Raw genomic sequence first — 22,349 nt, 5'->3', positions numbered from 1 at the left:
ATTAAATTAATGTAATATATAAATATTGAGAATTAAAATTATTATTGTATTAAATTATAGATCATAGAACCGACACCGACAACAAATAATTATATATTGGAATGTTTTGTCTATTATAATATTATTTTCTAGAAAGAATAATATATGATATTCCAACATTTAAGTTAAATTAATGAGTTTTAGAAAAAGAAAAGAAAAGCAGAATTGGAATCTTCACGATATAAGGTATCGTGGTATGATTTACTTGTCAAAAGAAAAAAGACGGCATTGTGTATATTTAATTACGTTAGGAAATAAAGGTAACACGAGATTTTGTATGGAATGTGGGTATGCATTGCATGCGAGACTGTGACACCAACAATGCAACGTTCAGAAAATAAAGTTCCTACAATTATTCTATTATCATCGTTATTAAGTGTTAAACATTAACAAAACCATACACTTTAATTTGATATTTATATTTAATAAAAACTTTAAATTAAAATTCCATTGAGTCCCCTCAAAACCCACTTTGAGCAAGGGCTCGAAAAATAGAAAATTTTTATTTAGTCATTTTAAAATTTTAAAAATTTTAAAATGATAAAAATTAATTTACACTTTGACTCTTTTAAAAATAATAAAATTTGATTTAATCTTTTAAAATTATAAAGATATAGGTTATTAAAATGGTAAAATTATATTTTTACTATAGTAGAAATTACAATTTAATATCGACCCTTAAAATTTTTTTCTAGTTTTGTCCCTAACTTGAAGATTGCTTCTTTCACATTCAAGGTCTCCATAATTTTATTATTTGATATACATGCTATTATCAAATCACATCTTGACAAGGCTCTTCATTGTCTTACTAGCAATACTTCATTATCTATAAAAGGTTTCTTTTTTCCAAATAGACTTTAGGCGCAACTTTAGATTAAGGATGAAGTTTGGGTCGAGCTTATGTATAATATCAATATCATACATAATTGTCCAAGTCTAATTTAAACCATGAATCTTAAGCGTTGTCTAAACTTAACTATATTTGTTAACTATATTTATAAATAGTTAATTTAAATCCATTTAACTTCACATATATATATATACACATATATATTACTTTTCCAAACATAATATTTTTATTTAATATTTTTCAATTATAGAATCTTTTACTATCATTATATATTGTTATAATTACTTTTTTTTATCTAGTGGGCAAAGAATGAAATAATTTGAAATGACTTAACGATATCATGTCAAATGATAATTTCTTTTACAATTAATCATTTGAAGAAATGGTACAGTGATTTTACGAATGTCAATAATGAATGATCATAAAGGAGAGATACCGGCAAGCAGAGAAGATGATGATTGGGGAAAAGTGGAGGTGGTAATGGGGTCGCCCTATTATCGCCTAGAGTGATTAAAGCTATTGCTCATGGACTTTAGTGGGTGATGTATAACCTAATTGGTAGAAGGGTGGCATGTACTGAAGCACAAGATGTCTCCAAGGTTGTTTATTTTATGGAAGATGGTTGATTTGAATTTGGTAGCATTATTAAGGACTTTTCACCCATTTTATAAAACAATACAATTTTTTTAGTCTTTTGCAAGTAACAAAGGATTCTCTTGACAATTAGCTGGTGTATTCCAATTGGTCTCTTCATATATTTGTGTAATAACCTAAATTTTAGTGATGTCAGAAACAGTGGTTCGAGACCACTAAATCCGACAAGTGAGATCGTAAATTTTATTATATAGTGTTTATAAGTCGATTGTGAATTTAGGAAGGCTTATGAATTAGTGAATTATGCTTTAGAAATATTTGTTAGATTAATTGGTTTTGAAAATGAGGTATCGAAACCTCGATTTTATAAACCGAGTTGTAAATATTTTTATAAATATTTACGGAGTGCCATTAAAGTAGTATTAAAGTTTCGTTAGAAAATTTTAACGTTTTGATAGTTAATTAACTAAAAAGGACTAGATTGAAAAAGGTACAAAACTTGCTAATTAAAGAAATAGTGATTAAATGGCTTAATTAATGAACAAAGGAGGACTTAATGAGCAATTATGTCTAAAATAAAGGCATGAAGTGGCATAAGCAGAAAGGAAAACAAAAATCATGTGATTAAAGGGCAAAATTGTAACTTTCGTGAAATTAACTTAAATAAATTGAATTCTAAACTTTTCTAGGCTATTCTTCTTCAATTTATCAGCCAAAAATGCCATAGGAGAAGGTTTTAAGCTGGTTTTATTTATTTTACTTCATGTAAGTTCAATTCTTGCTTTTTCCTTGAAAATTTTGTGTTTTTAAGACTTTTACAATAAGGTCCAACTACTTATTTCATTAGTTTTTTATTTCATGGATAATTTTAAAAGTTACCATTGATGAGTGCTGAATGTTTATGATGAATTCACATGGAATTGAAGCTCTAATTTTGTTATATGATGATTTTATCAAGTAATTTCAATAGAAATTGATTTTAAGACTACCTCGTGAAAGTAATTTCAATAGGTTTTTCATAATCTTAGGTTTAGAATATTATGAATAAAATGTTAATTGAGAAAAAATAGCTTATTTGATGGGCTAATTGGTGAGGGACTAAATTGAAAAAATTGTAAAAGTTGGGGTAATTGTACAATTTTGAAAATTGAGGGGTATAAATTGTGAAGTGAATTAGAATTGAAATATATACTGATGAATGAATAATTTTATATTTTAGATCAAGAGCTCGCAGATCAACGAGAAAAAGGGAAATTAGCAGAGTAGTCCCTAACTACTACAAACTTGCAATTTAGCTCAGGTAAGTTCGTATGGTTAAATTTTAATGTTATATGTTAAATAATAAATGATATTTTGTATTTATTTGTAACATTTGTTGAAAATAAAATTATTATTAAATTTGCAAAATTGAATCAAGTGTTCGAAGTGAATGGAACGCAGGATTGAGTACAGTCATTCAGTGTAAAGAGGAATTGATGGTAAATTTCCCAAGTAAGCCTGAGTTTAGCATTTGTTGCGAACTCTCGTGTTTGCTTTCCGTTTAGCTCTCATGAGCTTCAGTTAACTCATATGAGTTTCAGATTAACCCTTCTAGGTTTCAGTTCAGCTCTTTTGAGCTTCAGTTTAACCCTAATGGGTTTCAGTTTAGCTCTTTTGAGCTTTAGATTAACCTTTATGGGTTTCCGTTCAGCTCCTATGAGCTTCCGTTCAACTCTTACGGGTTTTCGTTTAGCACTTATGTGTTTTTGTGCAGCCTTCAGGCTTCTATTTACAATGTACTCAAATCCATAAGACGTTCTCTAGTTTGATAAGGATTGGTAAGTGCTGCATGAAATTAACGTGGAAGAATTTAAGTTATTATTGATATTGAGCTCAAATAAATGTATTCATCAATTGAGTTGTGATTGGCAGGAAATGTTTATGAAATAATTTACCTAAATGAATTATTATAGTATGTTCGGTAAGATTTATGTTAAAGCCAATGAACTTACTAAGCTTCATTAAGCTTACTTGTGTCGTTTAATGTTCTTTGTAGATTTTCAAGAAGTTCAGAGGATCGGATCAACACGTCGGGTCACACTATCCAGCTGCTCCGGTAGATTTTGTTATACACTTTATGGTTTATATGGCATACCTAGGGCTGGATTGGAAAAGTGCTAAATTTGAAGCATGGTTGTGAATTATATATATATATATATATGTTTGTATGCATGTGTTTAGTATTAGATTTTGGTAAATCAATGAATGGAGTTATTTTGGTAGGTTTAGGTAATTGAGTTTTGTGTTGATATATTATGTTTAAAACATGATTTTTGGTTTGTGTTGAATGTTTGATTTGGGGCTATTTGATGTATTAAAATGTTGTGTATAGGTTGATATCAAAAAAGGTGAGAAAATTGGCCTTAAAATGGCATATTTTCGTCCACACGGGTAGAGACATGGGTGTGTGTCTCAGCCGTGTGTGACACACGGCCTGACACATAGGCGTTTAGTCTGGCTGTGTGTCCCCTGCACCTTGAATTTCAAAACAGAATACCCAGATTTTTTACACACGGGCGTGTGGCTTGGCCATGTGACCCCTACACCATTCACACGGCCTATCACACGGGCGTGTGGATGACCGTGTGACCCAAGTCAGAGAGTTACACGGGTAAGGGCACGGACTGGGACACGACCGTGTGCCTCACATCGAATGCCCACACGGCCTAAGACACGGTCGTGTCACCTGGCGTGTGAGCCACACGGCCGACCACATGGATGTGTGTCCCCTATTCCTAAGAAAACTATTGATATTTAGGGAAAAATTCCTTGAGTATCCGGCTTAGTCCCAATTCACTTCTAAGGAGTATATTGAGCCTCGAGGGCCCATCTAAGGGAAAATATGAGTGTTATATGATTGATTCTTGATATGAATAATAAAGGTTGTGAAATGTCCGTAATTAATCCGTAAAGTTTGGTAATATTTCGTAACCCTATTCCAACGACGAATAAAGGTTAGGGGTGTTACAATTTGCTGATGAGACTTACAAGATACTTAATGTTTGATATTGTAGCAGTTATATAATCAAATTGCCTGCAATTTGCTCCTAGGGTGTATTGTCCACTTTTTCCCTTTTCCAACTTTACTTAGATTCAAGCCAAACTCAATTAAAGTGTTTGTAGGTTTGCAATTATTTATCTTGAACTATCCAAAATTTCTCGAATACTTCTTTTAGGAAACAAAAATTCCATCATTAATGATGCAGAAAAGTGAGGATCAATAACGAATCTAAACAAACAACTTAGAACGGCTCGACAGAAAAGCTTTTTGAAGCTTTTCTTACTGCGCAAGTAAGGACAAGTTTGTGAAATTCCAACAACAAGAAGGCAATTAGAATTAGAAGATGAATAATAATCAAGAAACAAAATTAGGGAAGAAAGAAGATAGATACATAGGTTTAATTGAAGAATTCGATCTTTCTTGGGTGCTAAGTAACTTGGAGGTAAAGATGGCTTCCTTTTTAAGTAAATTTTGAAAATTAAGAATGAAAATAAGAAATAAAAATCAATAAGTTGTAGATATTGCTAAGATGAAACAAGGAAAAAAAATAAGATGAATTTATGGAAGGATGAAACCATATTCGATGAAGGAGGACCAGTGGTGATGGTTGAGTAGATAGATGACCTGATCCATCTTTAATATTTGAGTTTAAACACCAATTAAGGACTTCAAGCAACCTTTAATCAACCTTCTAATGAAGTTACTATACAAATTGAAGTTATGAAAAATTTCACTAACATATTTTAACAAGGATTGAATTGAAATCACTATTAAAAAGACCATAAGAAATAGATCTTGAATAAACTCCATCGAAGTAATTTTATTGAAAACAAAATTATAACTTATTTAAAAAATATAAAGCATAATGTCATATATTGAAAAACAAATAAACAATCCTTTCTTTTGCATTCTAGCAAGTTTAGGTTTTGTCAGTTAACAGCAGACCGCTCTACCACTGAGCTACTGAGGAACAACGGAATGATTGTTCAATTATTCGAAAGTTTTCATTTAAATCATTGAGCTATCTAAAAGTTTTTAAGTCACTCGGTTGTTAAAGTTTTGTTTTATATATAAAACAAAATTTTGACTGGTTACTTTTAAGCTTTGATTCGACGATTGATATGGTGGATCAATACCCATCGATGAGTATAACATACCTTAGATACAAATCAATCTAACAGTCAATGGCGGAGATCAAAGAAGAAAGTTGTTTGGATTTTGGTTCGGAGATTCATAATGTTCAAAGCTATTTCATGAAAAAAGAACTAAGTTGTGGAAGAAATGAGAACTTTCGATTGGTGCAGATGATGTGAACAAAGAATGCTATACAACAAAAATTTTAATAACCCAATGACTTAAGTTTTTGAACTTAAGTGACTAAAACATAAACTTACTAATAGTTTAGTGACATTAAATGTATTATACCCTTAATTTTTTATCAAAAGGTTCTTTTTTTTAAGCTTAAACTAACTATTCAATTAAATAAAGAGAAAAATCAAAGAGAGAAACCAAAAATCATAAAGGACACACAACTAAAGCTAAAATCATCAGACTTACTTAATACACTCGTTCTTAGATCTTTTAGAATCCATATTATTCAACATTGTAATATCATTATCGACCCACTCTTGATGATATATATATAACAAAGCAGCTCCAAACATTCAGTAACAGCCCGATTGGTCTTCCGTCGAGTAGAAACCAAAAGACAAGAAAAAATATTCCTCAGTCTATAGTAAACTTTACCAAAACATTTACGACCAAAAGGCAATTCGATTGAACTAACTTAATCAAAATGAAAGCTTTTAACCATGATAGAGCCTCTCCTGCCAACAAAATTTCAGATATGCGAGGTTCCAGCAAAGCCCAATTATGACCGTAGAAATCGACCACTACCATCAAAAGGTTATTACAATAAATTAATATTTACCAAAAGACTGAAAAAGAAATATTAAATTCACGTTCAATGAATCAAATAGTTGTACGTACGTCGCTTCACTTGAAACTTATGGCCCCACATGGGACACACCCAAGCTTTTGTCCGGATACAGCAAATATCCAATATATCGGTCTTTAATAAAAGGCAATTTTTGTATTTTTAAAATATTTTTAATTCATTTGAATTTTTAAATGGCTTAATTTGTTCTGAGTCCCTAGTTTCTTCGTATTCTTAAATTTTAATCCTCTATTTTAATTCTCAGCATTTAGTCCCTCAACTATCAACTTTATTTCTAACATGTGTTTACTCTGATACGATTTTATCTACTTTAATTGATGCTTGTAGGATACTATAATTATGATCGATAATAGGAGTTTGAGACATGTTTCGGTCAAAGTACCTATATTCTTTATATATTTGAAATTTAAACAGATGTGGAGTGATAAAAGGACATTACTCAAGTTTCTAGTTAAAAGGATCTCTTATTCAATCTCTAAGCAGGTCTTACTTTGTACTTTATAAAAAATAGATTAAGATATGCTCCAAATCTTTATACTCTTCAGATATTTAAAATTTAATCGTTATACTTTGATTTTCAGAATTTAATTCTTATATTTTACATATCAAAATTCAAATTTAATTTTTAACGTCGTTAAAATTTTACCATTAAATCACTTGAATGACATTTTGAAAAAAAATCACTTACTAACACAAAAAAATGTTGTAATGAAATGATTTTAAGAGAAACATTTTAACAAGATTAATAATTGGACTTGCATTTTAAATCCAAAAAATAAAGGGAATAAATTTCTTAAAATAAAAGTAGAGAGACTAAATCCTAAATGTATAAAAAAGTATAGAAACGAGGAAGATATTTTAACCTAATAATAAAGGGACTAAATTTCAAAATCCAAAGAGTAGAAGGGGTGTGGGTCAGGATTAAACCTTTTTAAAATTAAGTGATTCATGTGACCGTGATCTTAATAAATTTGTCAACTTATCTTCTAAAGAAGTATCCGATTCAAGATTGGCGACGGCCACGCTCCTATTCTATACGTTTCTGCTTTCTTCTTCGTCTTCCAAGTTTCAAATACAGGGACAAGAAAACCAGTACCGGCTTTAGCGGCCATTGTTTTGCTCCTTCAAATTCAATCTCTGTAATTCTCAAAAAAGAAAAAAGAAAAATGGCTGGGAATTTAACTACAGGTTCTTCTCTCTCTCTCTCTCTTTTTCTTGATTCTTTTTCATTTTTTAAAATCTTTTTGATATTTCATTTTCTTGAGATTCAAAAATATTCATCTTTGAGCTTAACTTTGCATGTTGTGTCATTTCTGGGTTTTGAGTTGGTTTTCTGCATAAAGATTACAATTTTTTTTATTAATTGTAATGTGCTAAACTGCTAATTAAATTTACTAACTTCAGTCTTAATAGAAGCATGTTTTAGAATTGGCTTTCAAAAATGATAATAATCTATTTGGTTATAGAATTCAAGTTCAATCTCTAGCTTAAGAAACTAGATCATTCTCGTACCATGTTTCAAATCATTTGGTTCCTTGCTGTTTGTAGTGTTTTGAAATAATAAATATTTTTTCTTTCATGTTCAAGAGTTTTTTTTTTTTGCTTTATTTGTCATCTGTTATGAACATGTAATCTTATAATTCTTTCTTTACGAGTTTGGGTTTCCTTCACTTCTAATGAAATTGTTTGATCTGATGGTGTTTGATTGTTTTTCTAAGTGATTTGAATCCTGTTTGGTCTGGAAAATTTTGGTTTTTTATTTTTATACTTACATGTTGGTTAAATTACATGCTATGTTTTAACACTAATTGTGTGCTGGATCTGTGTTAGATTACCTTTTAAATATAGATAAATTGCGAATTTGAATGCGAGATTATTCGATTTGTTTCGAAAAATCATTGATTTTGTAACTCGAAATGGACTAGGCAATGTCTGAACAAATTGGCTTAGGGCTAGGAGTTGTCACTTTGAGCAACATGTTAGAAAAACATCTATGATACCGATAAAACTACGAATTGTAGGTGGTGGCGAAGATCTTCTCGGTGATATGAACAGGAAGTCCGCAAATATGGATTCACTAGTTGTTTGCTTTGGTGAATTTTTGATCGACTTTGTACCAACAGTCGGAGGGGTCTCTTTGGCCGAAGCACCTGCTTTCAAGAAGGCTCCCGGTGGCGCTCCGGCTAATGTGGCTGTTTGTGTATCTAGATTAGGAGGATCATCGGCTTTCATAGGCAAGGTAAATTCAGAACATCTAGCTTTTACTCTGTACCAGTTACTAGAATAATTCGCTGGATACTCGCTTTTTGTTTCAAATTTCAATCTCGTGCTTTTTATTTGGATCATGAGAATATCAATGTACATGATGCCTTGCAATTTGATACCAGGTAGGGGATGATGAATTTGGGCATATGTTAGCTAACATTTTAAAAGAAAACTACGTGGACAATACCGGCATGCGATTTGATCAAAGTGCAAGAACGGCATTGGCATTTGTTACGCTCAGAGCTGATGGTGAACGGGAATTCTTGTTTTTCCGTCATCCAAGTGCTGATATGCGTCTTCATGAATCAGAGCTCGATATAAACCTCATTAACAAGGTTTTTTGTTTTTTCCGCATTTCTCATTTTTGTTCTGGTTAATCAAAAGAGTGGTTAGATTTTTTCTGATCTCTGTATAATATTTTCATTACAGGCGAAGATATTTCATTATGGTTCGATTAGTTTGATTGAAGAACCATGCAGGTCAGCTCAACTTGCAGCAATGACCATCGCCAAGAAATCTGGCAGTATCCTCTCTTATGATCCGAATTTAAGATTGCCACTGTGGCCATCGGCAGAAGCTGCTCGGGAAGGCATAATGAGCATATGGGAACAAGCAGACCTTATCAAGGTACAAATTCGAATACGAGACTCATAAAATGGGGTCTTGCTACTTCCATTCATTTGCAGCTAATCCATGAAAAATGCAGGTAAGCGAGGACGAGATTACATTCTTAACCGAAGGCGGTGACCCTTATGATGATAATGTGGTGATGAACAAGCTTTTTCATCCTAATCTTAAGCTTTTGATCGTAACCGAGGGGTCAGCTGGTTGTAGATATTACACCAGGGTAAGCGCTCGAGCTTGTCTAATTATTAAGTTTACTACATGGAAATAAACAATCGACCTATATATACAGGCTTTCAAGGGAAGGGTTCCCGGGATTAAAGTTAAAGCTGTTGACACTACGGGTGCTGGTGATGCTTTCGTTGGCGGCTTACTAAGCAGCCTAGCTTCCGATTTAAATCTATTTCAGGTACCCTTAGTCCTTTCATAACTCGTTGTTCTAATCTGTAATATAATAGTTTAACATGTAAATGAAACTTTTATCTTTTCCGACAGGACGAGAAGGGATTAAGAGAAGCCTTGGCATTTGCAAATGCTTGCGGAGCGTTGACGGTAACGGGGAGAGGGGCAATTCCGGCACTTCCGACAAAACAGGCAGTTGTTGATGCCTTGACCAAATATAGTGCATCATAGAATGAAAGGAGATCCTGATTGGTATACTTTGTTGGCCATTAAAGCTGTTTTAGTTCAAATTATTTACACTGATTTCAAGCCAATTTTGGGTTACTCAAGAAGTGTTGTAGAAGATTGATGTAACAATAAAACAAGTGACTATTTTTTATCATATTAAATTCGTTTTTTTAAATGGAATCTAAAAATTAACATGTTCTCTTCCAATTTTAAATTTTTACTACATTTATTATATATATCTTTTACTAAAACATCTAATTACTCTTCAAAATATCAAATAATTAAATTATTATTCATAAAGTATTCACGAATAATTTATTTATTTTCTTTTTAATTGTAAAATTAAAAAAATTCAAACTCTTAACTTCCAAACCTAAAAATATACTTAAATACGCATCAATTAAGTTTTTGACTAATTATTAAGGAACAAGTTTTTAAATATTTTTCTTAAAAACAGTATGATTTTTATGAAGGTAGTAAATTATTTTTATTTAAAATAAATCAATTATCATTATTCAATGATTTAAGTAGAAAAGAAATCCACTATTAAAATATATGAGTAGCTAAATAAAGAAAAAAATTCTCTTTTATAATTAAAATTAAAATTAATATATTTAACATACAATTGCATGAAAATAATTAAAATAAATAAAAAACACAATTATATGCATAGAATTCTATTAAATATAAAATTATATTTATTAACTTGAAAATTATTATATTTAATATATACTTATATTAATAAAAGAAAAATATATAATAAATTGCTAATAAATTTTAGATTCCACAAAAGGGTGAAAGATATAATAAAATATTAAAATATATAATAAAAATAAAAATATATGTCAATTTTAAAGCAATTTATACGATAAAAAGAATATACTACAATGTATCAAATATCAACACTAAAATTTAAAGCTAAAATTTTATCGAAAAGGAAAGTATGAAAATAATAATATTAATAATAAAATTATTATTATTAAAAAACGCGGGTAACGCTCGCGATCGGGAACGAGGATAGCGGCGATTAACGATAAGCCGTCACGTGTTTCCTTTTGCTGTCAATTGAAGAAAACGAAGCCCAAAAAGATTTTTAAAAAGTTAAAATGAAAAAAACTCAATGCTTCAAGAAATGAAAGAAGTCCACTTCTTTTGTGTAAAATCAGATCAGATAAATTAGAAGACTGTTTTGCATTTCGATTTCCAGTTCCGATCTCAATTTCTAACAAAAGAGAAAATAATAGGAAGAAGAAAATATGACCTCGAATCCAACACTTTTGCCCGAGATCGGACCCGATGGACTCGCTAGGGAACCTTCTGTCATTGCCTACACTGAGAAGGTCAGTTTACTTTTCTTCTTTTTTCTCTTTTATGAGTTTAGTTTGATTGCTTTGACGAAAATGTGATGCCGAATTTGTGTTTATATATGTGGCGGCAGATAATCGAGGAGGAGCGGCTTCAACTCACGAAGTATGTTCATGTTGTTAATTACTTCTAAGGCTTTTTTTTTTAGATACGTGCATTATTTCGTCTTTTGTTTTTAATCTCACCTGAGTTGATTCTGTTTCAATGCTGGAATTTAGTTCTGTTGTAATGAGGAAAGCCTTCTTCTAATCTGTGGGCCTTTGTAGAAGAAAAGAGGAGAAATCGATAGCGTTGAAGAATTAGCTTTAAGCCTTACACTGTAATTCAGATCTAAAGAGACAGGATGTGATTAGGGCCATCGCATGAAGTTTTCGTTAGAGTTTGATACTGCTTGAAACGGGATTTGAACCTTAAATCTCAAATGATTTTGATGTTTGTTGCTCTAGTTAAGTTCTTACCATTTGATTCCGGAATCTATTCTATTTGAGCTTGGTGATGGACTCTGGCATTTTTATTTTTTTTCCTTTGAGTTCCATGAGTTGCTTTTACTAAATATTAAAAACTTCAGTTCGTTGTTTACTAGCTCAATTAATCAAGCCAAAAATGTAGTTCTTTTTCTCATTTCAATTTGGTTGTTAAAATTTTGTTTGGATTTAAGAATTAATTTTCCTGTGTGTAGCACTCGTACAAAAGGTTGAGAGAGGTATACGCCTTGTATAGTTATTATTTCTCGTCTTTTTAATGTTCTTTGAGTTTGTTTCTCATGATTGCATTTGTTGGTGGGATCTTGTCTAATCTCATATGCATGCTTTCAGATATATAGCCGAAAATTATTCTAAAATTCATGATATTGAAAGAGAACTAGCAAATCTTACCATGGAGATGAAACTCACTGCTGGGCCGAAAAAAGCAGGTCTGCTTGAACTTGCCATTGTATGGGATATTTCTTCATTTATGTATATTTTTCTGTTCTGGACTTACTCCTCCATTGTATAATGTGTGGTGCATATCTTCAGCCCTCGAACATATGAGAAAGAAAATTGAAATGTCAACTGAGAGAATACGCATTGCCAAGGAGAATGAAGAACAAGCACGGAAGGTTTGCCAAATTCTCTCTCTTTCAAGTATATTTGAGCTTGATTCATGGCCTTTATATCTCTTATTTTCTTAACCGAAGTACCGTCCTCATTATTCCTTACACTTTTGCTTGCTTTGAACGGACAATAATACTAGGTTGATTAGAGCCTGATGGACCAAAATATAAATGGAAATGTTCAAATGGCAGTGTATCTATGTAAAACAATTTTATCTGAAGAGAGGAAATTTGCAGCTATAGCACATTAGTCTTCCTGCATGAAGTTGCAGATTGAGATTGATTCTGGTTGTATTTCAATTAACTAAGGCCGAAACTGGACTGTGAGAGGCTATTGAATCGTTTTTCATATTAAAAAAAAAATCTATTTTATTGGAAAGTAAATTGCCTCCTATCTTAAATTTGATAGCTGTTTTTTTTTCCCTTTATATGCATTTCAGGCTTGGGAATCAGCATCAAAGGCTCTGCATGATGAGGAAGCAATTAAGCAGAAGCTATGTGAGGACTTGAACAATCTGGTATACTTCTTTGCTATAGATGGACAAGCAGGCATTAATCAGCTGTGTTATAACGTGATGCTTTTCGTTAGTAGGTTCAAGAAAGCAGTAACTCTCAATTTGCTCGGCTTGAGGAGTTGAAAAGGCGATTGGAAGCTCTGAACCCAAGTAAAAAATCCACTTTTTCTGATCATGTAAGCTTTCTTTCTATTTCTCCTAGTATCCAATACTCAAATGGTCTTCTATTGGAGAAGATAACTGTTTTACAATGGTCACTAGAATAGACATGTTAGCTGATGTAAAATTGTGCACTTTTAGTGTAATTTGTTCTTGTGATTTTCTATTGCTATCCATTTTTTGCAGTAAATGCCACTGCCATAAACTGGATTGATAATAAGGTGTCTTGTTAAAACAAAAAATACATTCATGTCTGTTGTACATGTCTACAAACTCTTGAGAACTGTTCCAGATGATCTAGTTTAGGCCTTGCTGATCATTTGTGAATGTTTGGCTCCCGCTAGGTAGTTGTTCTTTAATCAATTCAAACTGCTCACCCATGATAAAAAGGCGAAGAGGAAGAAATATTAACTAGCTGATCTTTCTGAGTTTATGTTTACTCTAATATGATAAACTATGGAAATTGGTTCAAGAAGCCAAACTAAAATGCCAGAGTGCTTAACTGAAGGGCTCATTCTTTTGAAACACTTTTTGTATATCATTAATATTGTCAGGCTTGTGAATGTTGTCATAAGCACTGGTGGTATATGCATGTAAATCAGTGATAAAAAAGAAGGGATAAGATCAGCCGGTTCAGCAGGGAATTGTCAGGTTTAGCAGCTCAACATCATACTTATAATGGGGAAATTGGACTGGAAAGAACCTGTACAATACCTGGAATCAGTAAAGGGAAAAATCAGTCATGACAATTTCTTTAAATATCTTTGGGCTTTTAAACCAAATTGGACCGGTTTTTTCACCCAAATCTATCATCTTTAACTCCCACTTAATTACCTTCCCAAGTCGTGCCAGTCTTGTCTGAAGAGAAGTTTCCTGGTGTTGTCTGGAGATGATCCGGGTTGAGATGGTTTTCCATTACTCCTATCTTCCTACTAATGTGGAATTCATTCCTTCTCTTTTTGGGCATTGAAGAATCTAAAATGGTTTTGAAAATGGGAAGTTAAGTAATTGTCTGCTTCTACATGTTGAAAAAACTTCTACTTGTTAACTAATGTGGAATTCGTTCCCACTCTTTTTTGGTGGTGTGGTGCGTTTGACTTGGTTTTCAGGGGGGCAAGTGAGGAAAACAGTGGTCTAGCGTTTGATTGATGAGTTGAGCATGCATTACAAATTTACTTTTTATCATGAAAAATTAATTATTGAAAGTAACATTTTATAAAAAAAATCAAAATTACTTGTATGATTCTTTTAAAAATGTTATAGTCGAATCAGCATGTTCAACTAGTTGAACCAAAAATTGGAGATTTGTTCAATTTGATCTCTTCTTTGGTTCTTTATTCACTGCCTTAAATAATAGAAAGATTGTTGAAAGTTTGACTTGGATCATGTTTAGGACATGAAAGCAATTGGATTGACACAACACGCTGCAACCATAGGCGTGTCCTCAGTTCCACAAACAACAGAATCGGGCTCTACTGTTTCCACAACGGTACCTCATCAAGGCAATGGTGGGAATGTTCAAGTTATGAATGGGCAGAATCAACTTGCTACTAATGATGGAGAAGTAAAAGGAAAGAAGAAAAACACTTTTCAAGGAAGAGGAAAGGGGATTGGTGCGGTGCCCAAGAGTCGAGGATCTGCAGCACCTGGTTGGACAGGAGCTGGGTTTGATGTGGATGCTAGAACTTAGAAGCATTTTTCTGGATTTTCTCTTTTCTTTGCTGAAGGATCAAGGCAACAATCAGTGTTTTCTCATGTTGTGGGGTATCACCAGTCTTTCTTCCCCTTTGTTTTTTTGATCTTTACCTTGTATTCTTTCAATTGCTTATAGCTTGTTGATATGAATGTGGCATTTGACTTTATGTCATTAGTATTGTCTTCAAGTAGGAAATTATTTAGAAACAGATATAGAATAAGAAACTCATATCTTTAAAAAAATAATAGAAAAGGAAACCTCTTGTGTGAACTCTCTGCCATGAGATGATACTACTGTTGGGGTTTTTGGTAAATGTTTAACCTCTGGCTTTGCAAAAAACTAATTAGGGCTAATCAAAGTGAGCAGAGATTCCTATTATTTGCTAGTGAGAATATAAGAAAGAAGGAAGAATCATTTTTCATCTATTAGTGTCAAACTTGTATGTAATATATGCCAATACTTGTGGTTTTCCTTGTTCGTATCTCGAGACATTCTACACCATGCTCTTAACAGTCTGTTAAATCATTTATGTACTGCTCGTATTATTTACTTAGGTGTCATGTAGTTTAGGCATTACTCAACTCTTTTCAAGGTACCAATTGATAAAATTGTTTGGAAACGTACAGTTAAGCCCCACTTCTGCTCGAGGTTCTTTGATTGGCCTCCATTAGATATTGAAATCTACCAGGCATAGCATCATTGTGTCTGCAGCTGCATTAGATGATTGCAATTACATATGTTTGTACCGCATGAGCCTTGATTTATACATTCATCCTTTTCATGCCGTCATGTTATACGAACCCGCATCTCATTTCTCTACTGCTTGTGGCAATTTTACATGACCGAGAATTTTTAAGCACCTACTGTTTAAAAATTCAAAATTTGAATGCTCTGGTTCACATGTAATCATGTTGTCGACCGAATGAATTTTTGAAAGTGTGCTAATGATGATAGCAGTAAAATGTTGGTATGCTGCAGTTTCCTTTCATCAATAATTTGGAGAATTTTTTTTAGGAAAAATTCTTTCCTTGAATTCTTTCTGCTGATGTTTTATGAGAATTATGTCCCTATGCATTAGGTTTGGTTTATGGGGCCAGGGATGGTAAATGTTTTGATGCTTTGATCCTTCAACATAAGTTTTAGAAAATAATTTCATAACATGGACTGGCATGATCTTGTGAAACATGAACTAATATGCTGTACACTAATAGTTGTTGTGACGAGTCATCTAAGCCGAATTTTGATTGACACTAGGTTCTGGGTTAACATCAGAATATTTTAAAAACTAGTCTTAAAGAACAAGAACATGTTGAAGTCTTAGTAGTATCTTTGGATGCAGGCTATTCTGATTTTGCGATTAAAATCTTTCACTTAAATAGACCTTTGTAGGTATCAGATGAGAGTTATGAGACGTACTAATAAGGTTGTTGAATATATTTATGATATAAAATGGATCTAAACTGATTGAAAGACTGTAGCTAGTGATTTCACTGTGAGGACTCTGCTCAAAGTGGGTAGGTTTGGAAAATCAATGGCCAATTTATTCATCGAAAGACTTGAGAAGAAGAGTAGGAGAACAATGGGTACATTGGTACATAGACTTTAGAACTGTATTGGTAATTTTTTGGAAAGTGGGTGTGGGTCAACCCTGGTGTCTGAAGTATCACTTTTGCCATTTATTATTATTTGTCTCTTGGAAGCATCTTCTACCATTGAGAATTTGCTATATTCCACGGGAAGCGGCACTTTTAACTGTAAGTAACAGTGTTTTTCATTTTCCTTTTCTTTACCCTCTTGCTATTTGCTGGTTTTATTTATTTATTTATTTATTATTACTCTTTTCTGAAATGGAAAATGGCTGTTTTTTCTTCTGCCCTTTTCTGTGCTCTTCCATTTCAGTGAAAGCATAATAAACTCACTTGCAGAACTCTCTTCTGGTGTTTTGATACGTTAAAATCAAAGATATCAAAGAAGATCTCAATCACCATGATGAGATCATTGTATTAGATCACTGAGACTGACCAAATCATTTAGAATAGTGACGAGGTTTAATTATAGAGAGAGGAGCGATAGTCAAAATTCTTTTTGAGGCAAATTCACCTTATTAAAATACGTTTTCATATATTTACTTTTTTATTATTTATTTTTATAAGAAAATTTCATATTTTAGCCATCTTTAGACAAGACAATTCAAGTGATCATTGCATATGAATATGTTAACAACTTAGTATTACGAAACTGACATTGTTGCTTTCTTATAATAATGATGTTTATTTTAGGTGTTATACATATTATACCTTGTTTAAAGGAAGGTAAATTTCATGTTCACCTTTAGACAACACAATTCAAGTGATCATTACATATGAATATGTTACAAAACTGACATTGTTGCTTTTTCTTAATAATGATGATGTTATTTTAGGGGTGATATATTATAACTTGTTTAAAGGAAGGTAAATAATCTCTCTTTTTTTATTAGGAATTGTTTCAAAAGTAATGCTCATGATCACAACAAGCGGTTGGTCTAGACTGATAATGATTTGTGTGAATTTCAAATCCATTAGCTGTCGGAGTGATCGGTTAAAATTTAATAATATAATTGATTTAGTTTTTAGAATATTGTTTGAGAGAAATAATGTGAGTTAGATAAAGCTCTAATCTAACCCTGGGTATATCAAGCAGGATAGAAAAAGGGCAATGGTAAAGGGATAATAATAATAATAATAACAACCATAACCTGAGACCATACGGTCATGGCTATCACAATCCATAGACAAGTTCACATTACACCTGCAGATCCCCACCATAGGAAATAAAATATAAAAACCCACCTCGTATTTAAAACTACAAAGGGAGGAATCACATTGTAAATCGAGCTTGAGAGAGTGAGAGCTATTTGTAAATGTGTCCAACAGATGGGTGTGAAATTAAGAGGGTGCGTCATCAATACCTTTCCAACATTTTTATACCCTCCCCACTCCCCACTGACTTCAGTCCCCACTCCCCACTACTTTTTTTATCTTTTTACCAATTCCATTTCCCAATAAAAACAGAAAAAAGACGACCACACTCACCCTAGTCTACCCCCTTTTTCATATCTATGGAAATTTGGATATATATAATTGATAAAATATTGGATAAATTACATTCAAGGTCATTAAATTCTTAGTAAATTTACTTTTTAGTGATTCAACTTTAAAATGTTACAAAATGGTCACTTAATTATTTAAAAGTTTTTTATTTAAGTTATTGGGCTATTTTTAAGTTTGGTTAACGATTTCTAAGTGTCAATTCAGCAATCGGTATGGTGGATAAGTCCAAGTTGATCTGATGGTTAGTTCAGAGATTGAAGAAAAAAATTGTTTGGATTTTGGTTAGCAAATTCATGATATTTTATGAAAAAAATTATAAAAGAGAAAGGGAATAAGAGCTTTCAATTGGTGCAAACAGAAAAAGTCATACAACATAGATTTTAATAGCCTCATTACTTAAATAAAAACTTTTGAATAATTTAATGACTATTTTATAATTTTTAAGTTGAGTGACTAAAATAGAAATTTATTAAAACTTAGTGATCTTGGGTGTAATTTACCGTAAAATGTTTCTTTATATTTAATTTTATTTGGCAAATGATGTGGTCCATGTTAAAAGTTTTATCATACTCAAATGCTACGGTTGAGTTTTTATTCTAACATTTTTGAATTTAAGCTTTAGCGATTAAATATGTGATTTGTATTTATATTTATAAATTTTAGAAAAATAAAATAACTTTTACTAATGTTATATAATTAATTTGTATTGAGCGTATTTAGATTATAAACTAAAATTTAAATTTTATTTCAATTTTAAAATATTTTAATTGAATTTTAAAATTAGAATATTAATAAAAGTTATTTTTAGTTTAACCATTAGTTTATATATTAAATACTAGCTTAAAGTTTATGTAATACATGTGAATCAATTGCGAATACCTATCGAATAATTTGGATATAATGTGTTAATAAAATAAATAGTATTTTTCTAAAATTTATTAACGCATACCTTTTATTTAATATGTATGGGATAAGCATTATTTGATTTACATGATTTAAAAAATCTAAATTGAAAATTTAATCCTAAGAATAATGATAATATAAAAATTCAATTGAACTATTTCGAAGTTTTATGGACTAATTTAAAGTCAAGTAAGAATTTGGAGATGTTTGTGTGGAGTTATCCGTATTGCCACGCGCCCACAAACCATATTTTTGTTGTACTTTCTAAAAAGTCCCTGAAATTATTAAAAAAAAATGTGGGCTGCTTGCTACTGATTTATTTAGTATGCTTCATGGATCCACTTTTCTCGCTCCTTCTTCACCATCTTATAGTAACCCTTTTTTCTCATCATCATAACTTTCAAACTAACAAACCTCTTTTGCACTTTTCTCCTCTCTCTCTCTCTCTCTCTCTCATTTCTATCCATTTACTAAATCCCCATTTTCCTTTTGATCGGAAATGGGAAGAGATTGGCCGTATTGGGCTACCGGAGCTAAAACATCCACCAAAAGACCACCACCAGCGAAAGCTGAAACCACCACCACTCCCACTGGTTGTATAAGTGCTGTCTTCCAGTTCTTTGATTTCCATCATTTCCAGTTCTCTTTAAACCATCAAACAAATAGTGGCAGCAATAGCAGTAGCAGTTGTGGTTGTTTTAAACAACCCCACTCTTTTATTTCTCCCCATAGTAACTTCGTCCCCACTGCACTTAAAGGTTCTTTCTTTCATACGCTCTTCTCTCTCTCTCTTTCCCCCTCTTTTTGCAGTACATTATCGAGTTCCAATGCAAATGCAGGTACTGAAGCACCAAGGAATAGTTTAGAATCAGAAGATGAAAGTTCAACTTCAGTTTCAGCTTCAGTTTCAGCCTCTTTAACAACATCGACCAGTAAAGAAGATGAAAGTTTAAATATCCCTGTAAGTTTGCTAACTAGTCCTTTGTTTTTGTTTTTTTCAAAGGTGAGTGATGATGATGATTTTTTTTTTTATTTATGAAAATCTAGATGGGAATTCAAATTAAAACAAGTGGGGACATAAGGTCAAAAGTTGGAGCTTCAAATAATGACACATTTTCAGAGATTAGCGGCTCACCAGGGACCAAGACACCTACTTTAGTTGCTAGGCTAATGGGTCTTGACCTTTTACCCGAAACTCATTCACCATCTTTTTCACAACCTAAGTCTTCTTCTTCACATTTAAAGGGTCGTAGGAGGTCAGTAGACGGTGGTGATTTTAGGGGTACTCGGTCGTTACCGGAAACTCCGAGATTATCGTCTGCTAGGAGGTCGGATGTGGACTATCACCATCGGTTTTCGCTTCAGATTAATAAAGAGAACATGAGTACGACCGAAGAGGTAATGGTTACTCGGTTCTCGAAAAGGAGCGAAGACGAGAATAAGAGTCCGGGTCATTATGCTCGGCAGATAATGAAACAGGTTAAAGAAAGTGTGGGAAGAAAAGTTGGGATGGATATTACTAATACTGTTCGGAACAGGGAACAAGCTAGAGAAGAGCTTGTTAATCAATTCAAGTACAAGAAGATTTCAAAGGCGATGAGTAAACTAGCCGAGGACTCGACCAGTAATGGCAATGGCAAGCACTCGACGACACCTTCCTGTTCGCCGAGGCTTAGGTTCTTGGAACCTAAAACCAAAGATCAAAACCCTCAACCTCCAAAACCATCAGAGATTAGTATACAGCCACAGCCGATCAGGGTTTTACAAAAGCCCAAGTTGCAGACAGTTGCAGAGGAACAAGATGACCAACAGACACAGAGAAGCACAAGCAAATGCAAGAAAGTGACAAAGCTGAAAAAGCCACAACGAACATCGGACATAATCCGAAACAAGCAAGAAGAGCCCTTCGTTCGTCCTTCAACAGCCAACAGAGCTAACATTCCAGACAAGAAATGTAAGAAAACACCATTATCAAATGATCTCCTCAACATTACAGTCTCTTCCCTTTTTCCAGTAAAAAAAGACCCGTCACCTCCAGCTACTAAAATCCCTCAAAAACAGGTATATTCAAAATCAAATCATCACTTCTTTCAATTTTCTTTTTAACTTTATCATCATTAGCTTATTGTTTTTGGATTCGTTATACAGGTCTTAGATGCTACAAGACCAAAACGTAGTAATAGCTCACAGTTATCTAGTTGTTCGAGCCAAACGTACAACAACAAACAAGAAGCGACGTACCTACACAGTTCCCGACACGACAACATCGGCGACAGATGTAACAATGTTACTACTACCACCACCGGTGAAGAAGCAGAATATCATGAGTACATTGCAAGAATACTAAGACGTACTGGGTTAGATAAACATACCCCACTGTCCTTAGCTTCTTGGTTTTCTCCTTCTCATCCTATTAACCCTTCCATTTTTTACTACCTCGAACATTTCACCACTAATAATAATAAAACCAGTCAACTGAACCTACGATGCAATAGAAAATTACTGTTCCATCTAGTCGATGAACTTTTGACTGAAATTTTAAACCCTTTCTTCAATATGAAACCTTGGGTTAAATTTGTTGGACGTGAACGTTTTAGTAATATGGTCGGGTCTCAGTTAATAAACACATTGTGTTCGAAGATTGGTCGGTTTCCTCGAGCTGATTGTCGTGTGCTTGAAGACATTGATGCATTAATCGACAAAGATTTGCCGGAGATGAAACTCCGGTGTGTGATGGCGTATGAAGAAGAAGGGGAAGGGATTGTGTCGGAGATCGGAAACAGCATAATAGAGGCGTTGGTACATGAAACGGCAGCAGATTTCGAATTTTGTTTTGCTGGTTTCAATTTTCAAAAGTCTCGTCTTTTAGAACTAAACGGTGCCGTTTAGTGTTTGAATGGTGGTGAATGAGAACATATCACATGGGTGATTCACGTGATGAGATGCTATTCGTTGGGGTCTTTGTAGGACTGTACACGTGGATAAGTATAACTGTTGGACCCTTTTTTTTATATATATATTTTGTATATATAAATTGTAATAATGTATTTTCCAAAATCTTTTCGGATTAAGTAGTAAAAATTCGAAATTATTTAAATAAGATTTCGAGTTTTAAATTTTGGGTATTAAAAATTTTGCTTAATCTAACTCGGTTAAAAAAATTAAGTACTTCAAAGTTGGAGTCACGTTTCGATGTAATATGCTTTTATATATATTAATTTTGGGTCACATAAAATCAATATTTAAGATTATCCCTTGTTTTCTCTTAATAATATGTGTTTGTTAGTACTTAGAATATCTAATCATTGTGTTCTATATTGTTCATATGTAACTTATTAATGAAGCAATTGGCATTATACTATATGCATGAAAGCCTTTAAGAATGGAAAGCTAGATTTGTACTTTTAATGATAAAAGGACGAAATCTAACATAAATTATATATTTATATAATAATAAAAAACTCTTATATCAATAAATTTGTCATCCCGCCCTGCCAATGGCACAAATATTGAAATAAACTCAAGAA

General features: G+C 32.6%; 3 protein-coding genes across 5 annotated transcripts; all 3 read left to right on the top strand.

Annotated features, from left to right (window-relative positions):
• Window positions 1-7,467: 7,467 nt before the first annotated feature.
• LOC105765586 (probable fructokinase-7) lies at window positions 7,468-10,174 on the top strand. 2 transcript variants are annotated; one of them, XM_012584774.2, is made up of 7 exons: window positions 7,468-7,668; window positions 8,406-8,719; window positions 8,868-9,080; window positions 9,175-9,372; window positions 9,452-9,592; window positions 9,662-9,778; window positions 9,865-10,174. In XM_012584774.2, the coding sequence occupies exons 2-7, from the start codon at window positions 8,474-8,476 to the stop codon at window positions 10,000-10,002; spliced, it is 1,053 nt and encodes a 350-aa protein (XP_012440228.1). In that variant the 5' UTR covers window positions 7,468-7,668; window positions 8,406-8,473; the 3' UTR covers window positions 10,003-10,174. The 2 variants fall into 2 exon arrangements, with proteins under 2 accessions (XP_012440228.1, XP_012440229.1); XM_012584775.2 differs by having other exon boundaries at window positions 7,469-7,668; window positions 8,502-8,719.
• An 848-nt stretch (window positions 10,175-11,022) lies between these two features.
• LOC105765585 (uncharacterized) lies at window positions 11,023-15,140 on the top strand. Of its 2 annotated transcripts, none has more exons than XM_012584773.2 (7): window positions 11,023-11,339; window positions 11,438-11,469; window positions 12,180-12,277; window positions 12,381-12,463; window positions 12,898-12,975; window positions 13,050-13,148; window positions 14,525-15,140. In XM_012584773.2, the coding sequence occupies exons 1-7, from the start codon at window positions 11,256-11,258 to the stop codon at window positions 14,819-14,821; spliced, it is 771 nt and encodes a 256-aa protein (XP_012440227.1). In that variant the 5' UTR covers window positions 11,023-11,255; the 3' UTR covers window positions 14,822-15,140. The 2 variants fall into 2 exon arrangements, with proteins under 2 accessions (XP_012440227.1, XP_052481641.1); XM_052625681.1 differs by having other exon boundaries at window positions 11,025-11,339; window positions 11,583-12,277; window positions 14,525-15,097.
• A 4,031-nt stretch (window positions 15,141-19,171) lies between these two features.
• LOC105765584 (uncharacterized) lies at window positions 19,172-21,955 on the top strand. Its single transcript, XM_012584772.2, has 4 exons — window positions 19,172-19,580; window positions 19,662-19,783; window positions 19,870-20,883; window positions 20,971-21,955. The coding sequence occupies exons 1-4, from the start codon at window positions 19,322-19,324 to the stop codon at window positions 21,709-21,711; spliced, it is 2,136 nt and encodes a 711-aa protein (XP_012440226.1). The 5' UTR covers window positions 19,172-19,321; the 3' UTR covers window positions 21,712-21,955.
• Window positions 21,956-22,349: the final 394 nt, after the last annotated feature.

The sequence above is a fragment of the Gossypium raimondii genome, chromosome 12, assembly GCF_025698545.1.
Source record: "Gossypium raimondii isolate GPD5lz chromosome 12, ASM2569854v1, whole genome shotgun sequence".
NCBI lineage: Eukaryota > Viridiplantae > Streptophyta > Magnoliopsida > Malvales > Malvaceae > Gossypium > Gossypium raimondii.
This window is presented reverse-complemented; position numbering and strand designations above follow the sequence as displayed.

Excerpts from the sequence above, each read along its gene's own strand:
- LOC105765584 (XM_012584772.2), top strand. The coding sequence starts at position 19,322 with ATGGGAAGAGATTGGCCGTATTGGGCTACCGGAGCTAAAACATCCACC. Across the intron at positions 19,581-19,661 it reads CGTCCCCACTGCACTTAAAG|GTACTGAAGCACCAAGGAAT; the intron begins GTTCTTTCTTTC and ends ATGCAAATGCAG. Across the intron at positions 20,884-20,970 it reads CTAAAATCCCTCAAAAACAG|GTCTTAGATGCTACAAGACC; the intron begins GTATATTCAAAA and ends TTCGTTATACAG.
- LOC105765586 (XM_012584774.2), top strand. The coding sequence starts at position 8,474 with ATGATACCGATAAAACTACGAATTGTAGGTGGTGGCGAAGATCTTCTC. Across the intron at positions 9,081-9,174 it reads ATATAAACCTCATTAACAAG|GCGAAGATATTTCATTATGG; the intron begins GTTTTTTGTTTT and ends TTTTCATTACAG. Across the intron at positions 9,593-9,661 it reads GTTGTAGATATTACACCAGG|GCTTTCAAGGGAAGGGTTCC; the intron begins GTAAGCGCTCGA and ends CTATATATACAG.
- LOC105765585 (XM_012584773.2), top strand. The coding sequence starts at position 11,256 with ATGACCTCGAATCCAACACTTTTGCCCGAGATCGGACCCGATGGACTC. Across the intron at positions 11,340-11,437 it reads TCATTGCCTACACTGAGAAG|ATAATCGAGGAGGAGCGGCT; the intron begins GTCAGTTTACTT and ends ATGTGGCGGCAG. Across the intron at positions 12,278-12,380 it reads TGCTGGGCCGAAAAAAGCAG|CCCTCGAACATATGAGAAAG; the intron begins GTCTGCTTGAAC and ends GCATATCTTCAG.